This window comes from Hyposmocoma kahamanoa, unplaced genomic scaffold (genome assembly GCF_003589595.1).
Source record: "Hyposmocoma kahamanoa isolate Upper Pololo Valley unplaced genomic scaffold, ASM358959v1 93, whole genome shotgun sequence".
In the NCBI taxonomy this organism is placed as follows: domain Eukaryota; kingdom Metazoa; phylum Arthropoda; class Insecta; order Lepidoptera; family Cosmopterigidae; genus Hyposmocoma; species Hyposmocoma kahamanoa.
The window spans coordinates 19,609,932-19,616,879 of record NW_020654810.1 but is presented as its reverse complement, the minus strand read 5'-3'; the positions used below and the strand labels follow the sequence as shown (position 1 = coordinate 19,616,879).

Genomic DNA, 6,948 nt, shown 5'->3' with positions numbered 1-6,948 from the left:
ATGTTTACTGTTGCCTCCGTGGCCGAACCATGCTGGGTTGAAACGCATAGGTTCCGGATTCGATTACCGGTTCGGGAGAAATACAGCTTTAATTTATTACACTCGTGAGTTTGGGTGTAATTTGTGGTTATCGATGTGTGTGTCCATGGCACCCGCGATACAGGGCCTCGTTAGGGCGCGGCTATCAACGTGTGCGTTATTTTGAATAAGTATGTTTTAATTTATTCTAATTTAAATGGTTAATTAATAAAAAAAAATAGGAAATGAAACTATTTTTCCGGATTTAAGACTGCAGTACTAATTAATATGTTTTAGTTTATTCTAATTTCTATTAATAATTAATAATAAATTGAACTTTATAAAAATTCATTCGATAAAATAATTTGTAAAACTTAATATAGCGTAAATTGGAATGTTTTCTTTGTAAAATTAAGAATAAGGCATTTAATTAATAACTATTGTAACTATAGTGAAAAAATAGGGTGGTTTGCATCAATATTAGACATAACTGGTTGAAGACTGTACCACCTCAATCAACCGTGACTATGGGACCTGTAAAGGGCCCAAAACGTCGGTTTGTTTGAAAAAGCAAATATACGCGATTTAAACCCGGAAAAATAGTTTCATTTCCCATTATATTAAGATGTTTTTAATAATTTGATTACCTTCGTGATCGAGAGGCTTCGCATCGGTTTTCATGGTATCGTCATGTCGCGAGTTCGATCCCCGGCCGGATCAGTGTAGAAAACTAAAACTTTTCTATATTGTCTCGGGTCTGGGTGTATCGTAGTTATTTCCAATTTCCATAACACAAGTAGTGATTTAGTTACTTACTTTGGGATCGGAACAATAAATGTGATGTTGTCTAATATTTATTTATTATTTCCAATTGTCACCAACCCTAAAGCGACATGCTATAGATTAAAAATAAAAGATAAAATTACACAACCGAACAACCACAACAACCAACAACCAAAATCAATATGAGACATAACTAGTTGAAGACTGTATCACCTTAGTCAACCGTGATTATGGGACCTGTAAAGGGCCTGAAACGTCGGTCTGTTTGAAAAAACAAATATACGCGATTTAAATACGGAAAAATAGTTTCATTTCCTATGTGTAACAATCGCGAAAAACTAAGAACTCGAAAAAAAATTAATGTAAAAAAATTGATATTGTTAAAATAACGTAAAATAATTTGTAAAACATAAATGTAGCGTAATTAGGAATGTTCTTAGGAACTAAATTTAAAAATAAGGTATTTAATTATTAACCTCAGAAAAAGCGGTGGTTTGTATAACCGCTTATGTTACCAAACAAACCAAACCAAACCACTTATGTCTAACATAAGTGGTTGATAACTTTACTTTTACTCTTACTTTTAGTCAGCCGGGACCTGTACGATCATGGGACCTGTAAAAGACCTGCAGCGTTGGTTCGTTTGAAAAAAGCAAATATACGCGATTTAGTTCCGACAAAAATAGTTTCATTTTCCATGCGTAGCAATCGCGAAAACCTAACAAACTCAATATTAGTACCTTAGTATAAAACTACTTCTAACTATGATTTGTTAAAATTTGTTACAGTCAATCAACAAACCAATCAGTATTTATTTATTTATTTTTCGGAATAAGGTACGGTTCTTATTTTAAATAAAATCCAATTCACATTAATTAGTATGCAAATATATACATACGTTAGTCAATTCAAACTAGTTAAGTGCATAATATATATATATATATAATTTTAAATAATTTTAAAAGTTTAGTATAAAACTATAAATTTTTTTTTAGAATCTGTCATTGATTAAAACGGTAAAGACAGTTATAAATGACGTTTTAGTTATTTCCAAGTTTGCTAAGCTAAGGGTAACACCATACTCGGTGCTGTGGTAGTAGCCGTCGCCGGAACTGCTGGCATATTGGGGGGCGGCATGTTGGCCATCGGCATATTGGGCATTGGCATAATGGGCATTAGCATATTGGGCATCGGCATATTGGACATCGGCATATTAGGCGGCATTGTCGGCACGCTTGCTGCAGACAAACTCATTCCTCCTAAAAAGCCCGCTGGCAGTTGTGCCCCAGGAGGCAAATTCCCTGAGACGAAGTTCAGCAGCAAAATGTAGAGTTGTTGCTGAGGTGTGATGGGAGGGAGCGTGGTCAGTGGCTCGTTGGAGAAGTCTGGCGTGTCTGTCTTGTAAGCGTGGACCGTGACCACGCTGCAGACCAGCACTAGTAGAGCGATATTCTATAATAAAAAACACGAGTATGTTTCATGATCAACAACCCCTTTTGTATACCCCACTGCGGGGCACGGGACTCCTCTGCCGTGTCAAACCAATACACTGTAAAGTCACTCATAGTGTTTTGATTTAACGCTCTATGATTTCTCTAGGTCTAATCTATACGCTGACATTTAAACTTTGGAGGCATCAGTGTTTTTAATGTGATACTAAAAACTAAAATACACTGTAAGTCTTAAAATTTAGAAGTTATTTTCACATAACACAGACTTTTGGTTCAACAATTACGTGCGCGAAATGCAGTACAGCGTTGCGGGGTGCCTGAGTTAACCAAAACTCTCTGATCGCGCAAATGTCTCAGGAGCGGAGGTCTACGAACAATTGTCGCGGCTCAAATTTTAACAGTAAAAAACAATATTCCATAGTGTCAAACCTAAACACTGCGACGTTCAATACAGCGTTTTTTTAATGAGGGTATATAAATTTATTCGTTTGTCCTTATAAATAACTGACTTTCCCAAGTAAATTATAAAGGCTAGATAGATTTCTTTAATATCTAATGTCCTCCTAAGTTAAATATATATTTTTAGGTTATTAATCGAATAATCCTTTAAGCAGCTTTTTCTCAAAATGCGGTTTTTTAATTTATTATTTTTTCATTTTATAATATTAAGTGACGGGACGATCGAGTCGTGCGCCTGATAGTAAGCTACACGCCTGTTCATAACAGTTGCAGTTCCAATCAGAGCTTAAAATCGCAAAGATCTGAGGGGCACTGTCACTGCGCCCGTTACCCTGAGACTGACAAACCTCATGTGCCTGTAATTTCACCAGCACCCTTACCCTTCAAAATCGAAACGCATTCAGTATTGTTTGGCGGCAGAAATGAGCAAGGCGGCAGTACTATCCTGGACGAACTCTTTCACAAAGAGCTCTGCTACTGCTACTAAGAGATATTAGGAGTTTTAGTTTAGTTTTAGTTTGACACGGTAGTGTCTGAGGCGAGGGTTAGGCCATAGTCCGCCACGCTGGCCCAGTGCTAGTTGGGGATTTATACACGTTTTCCGAACGTTGTGAAACTTTCTTCGATGTGCAGAGTTTGATCAGTTACTGGATAAAACCAAAGTTTTTGGCTCGTTTAACGTATTTATTATATTTAATTTTAATTAAAATGTGCTGAGCAAATGGGTTGTGAAAAGAAATTCTATTCTACAGGATATATCATGGAGAGTGTGCGAGATAATTGCACGAATTAATTACGCCTTCCCCTTTCCATCATCGAGGGACCAGACGTAGGCTCGGCTTCTACCCCTATGTTGTGGATATTCCAAGAATTCGCACAAAGCGTTTCGCTTCCACATTTATACGGCAAACGGCTATGAGGCGGAATTCCCTGCCTGCAGACTTGTCCCCTGAACGTTACATGGACCTTTTCAAAGCGATAGTGAATAGGCTTTATTTAGGTGTGTATGCTCTATCGTCGACTTCATCGTCACTTTCCTTCAGGTGTGATGGAAGTCAAATGCGCACTTAGGATTTAATAAAAAAAAAGAAATGACAGAGAGATAGAACCAGGGAATGTAGACAGAATTAGATTTTTTATGATTGGTTCGTTCACTAACATGTTTCATCACGATGTTTCCTCCACTGAAATGCACATGGTTTTCAAATATGTTTATTGAGTTAAAATTGGTGTCAAGTGATGAATAAGAACATTGAAGGCGAAGAAGGAACGACCTAGCAGGCGCTCAGCTTAAAATCTTCTAACGTATTGACATGTTTAATATAAATATGTGTTTTTATTTTATTTGGCACCAAAAGTACGTAAAATAGCATTACAAAAGAAACACACTTATGTACGCTAAAATTAACTAAATTTTATCATTTACATGCATTGTGATTACTATGCTATGTCTGAAAGCAATATGCAAATCAATCACTACAGTTGCTCCTACACGCCAGCCGCAAAGAAGACTAGGATATGGAGTCATAATGATATATAATTGCTAGTTAGTTAAACATAAAAAATATTCAACCACGTACAACATAATCATTCCACGATTACATAGGGAGGTATTAACACCCTTATTACTTCCTTAATGTTTAGGTAAATATATTCTGCCAATTTTGATCTCTGTTTATACTCTATTTATTTTACGATGGACAGGTTGTATATAGTTGACAATAACAAAATAAACGTTATGCCTGCACCAAATATTAGGAATTACAAAAAAATGTGTGAGAATTGTACCTTCCGTATTTTTTGGAGTGTTATTACTTTTTTCGGGAAAAATACTCAGGTTTCTAGACTTTTCAGGGTTCAACTTCGCAGTAGCATTCTTCTTAAAAGTTTATTATTAATATTAAAAAGCGCAGTCAGCCAAGATGGACAGATGAATGGATGGGAAGTGTGAAGAGTTCGAAATGTTTTTTTTTTAAATATCAAATTGATATAGAGTATATATGTTATAATATATATATGTTATAATATATATATAGATAGATACAATAGATGATAGATAGGTTATAACCTATTTACTTTACGATAAACAGGTTGTACAGACAATAATAAAATAAATGCTATGCCTGGGATATATTAGGCATACAAAAATTGTCTGTTTTTTGGAAAAAAACAGGATTTTAACCAGTACCAGGGTAAACTTCGCAATAGCAATCTTCTTAAAAGTTTATTATTAATATCGAGTTCTTTCACGATTCGAGTTTTCACGATTGTTACGCACAGGAAATGAAACGATTGTTAACCGACTTCAAAAAAAGGAGAGGTTCTCAATTCGACTGTATTTTTTTGTATGTATGTTAAGCGATTTCTCCGGCTTTATTTGTGAACCGATATTGATGATTCTTTATTGATAATAAGAATTGGTCCCATTTAAATTTGAAGAAAATATTCCACCTCTAAGGGTCGTATTCCAGAACTCTACTCAACACTCAAGTCAGGACTTGAGTATTGCAGTGAGCACTGAAAATCATACTCAAGTCCTTGCCATTTGGGTGGGATTCCAGTGCTTGAAATCATACTCAACTCTGCTCAAATCCTGACTTGAGCATTGAGTAGAGTTTTAGAATACGACCCTAAGAGTGGCAAACTAAGTGATGAATCCAATTTTGCGGAGTTTCCGGTAACAGATTTCAATAAAACTTGGTAAATAGACGAGGTCGAGGTTTTTTATAAAAAAGTTATTATTTCGAAACTAAATTTGGTATATTTTTAAACAAATCAACATTTCGGGCCCTTTAAAGATCCTGAAACGTTGGGTTGTTTGAAAAATAAAAACGAATATACGCGATTTAAGTAGATCCGAAAAAATAGTTTCATTTCCTAAATTTATTATTAAAAAGTGCAGTCAGCCGAGATCGTGAGACGTGTACAGAATTCGAAAGTGAGTTTGTTTGAAAATATACGCGATTTTAGATCTAAAAGAAATAGATTCATTTCAAATGTGTAACGATCGTAAAAACCTAAAAGAACTCGATACGAAAAAATCGCATTTCAATTAATTGTGAAATGCGAAAAACAGAATAGAAATTCGTTGAAAATTTAATTCTCAAATCAGAAATTAAATACATATATGAATATAATTCCTTAATACTATTATATCTAGATTAGTATTCCTCGTCATAACCAACGTAATCGACAGGTACGTTAATAACACAAAGCAAAAGTAATTTTGGAATTGAGTTTTTCTCCATTCACTGCCTATTATTAGGTACATACAAGTACAATTAAGAAGTAAAAATAAATACTATAAAGAGGATAAGTGCTATGGTATGTACGTCTAAAAACTACGACAATAATATAATTAAAAAAATTGAGTTGTTGGAATTAGCAAAACGAGTTCTACAACTCCCTATAAGCTGTTTTTTTTAGTTTTTTTTAACTAAATAACTGAATAACTAACTAAATAAATTGAAACTTCAGTTATATTGTTAAGCGAAATTAGTGTAATTGACATAAAAAAAAAATTTAGGTGCCAATATCTCAAAAGTTACCAAAATGCAGTTGCGTTAGTTATGACAAGAAGAGCTGTATATAACAATTCATCAGAAAGTAAGTCAATTGTAACAGTTTATAAAATGGCAAAACTTACAGACGTTTCCATCGTGCTGTTTATGAAATCTAACTGAACGATTTTTACATTAATGTCTATAATAAATTCAGTTTATTTAATGGTAAAGGTCACGCTATCGAGGCGAAAGGTTCAAATTGTTGTGAGAGGATATGTCTAATTGAATTTATTGGTTGATTTATTAGTGTGTAATTATATTAACAACATCAATTATTGTATTATGCGTAATTGGTTTTTATTTGACTAAGGTGGAAGTAGAAAAGAATGGAAGATTAGCACATTTAGCTTTTTTTATGATAGCAAGTGATGGGACGAAGAAGTCGTGGATTGTCGGGTGATAAGCGACACACCTGTCCATAACAGCCAGCGACCTGCCATCCTGAGACATAAGTTGACAAGTCTTATCATGTGCCTGCAATATCACCAGCACCCTTACCCTTTAAAACCGGAACGTTGTGTAAGTTATTGCTTACATTACTTCTTGGTGATAGAAATAGGTAAGGTGGTAGCACTGCCCTGGACGAATTCCTTCACAAGGAACTCTACTGCTACTAAAATTAAGCTACGGTATATAATTTTTATGTTTACGGAAGAAAGGATACTGTACGTGTA

General features: G+C 34.7%; 1 protein-coding gene across 1 annotated transcript; it reads right to left on the bottom strand.

The window, feature by feature from the left end:
* Positions 1-1,657: 1,657 nt before the first annotated feature.
* LOC113237595 (splicing factor, arginine/serine-rich 15-like) lies at positions 1,658-6,467 on the bottom strand. Its single transcript, XM_026474165.1, has 2 exons — positions 6,358-6,467; positions 1,658-2,253 (listed from the first exon to the last, which is right to left on the bottom strand). Exons 1-2 carry the CDS (start codon positions 6,367-6,369, stop codon positions 1,861-1,863), a joined length of 405 nt encoding a protein of 134 aa, XP_026329950.1. The 5' UTR covers positions 6,370-6,467; the 3' UTR covers positions 1,658-1,860.
* Positions 6,468-6,948: the final 481 nt, after the last annotated feature.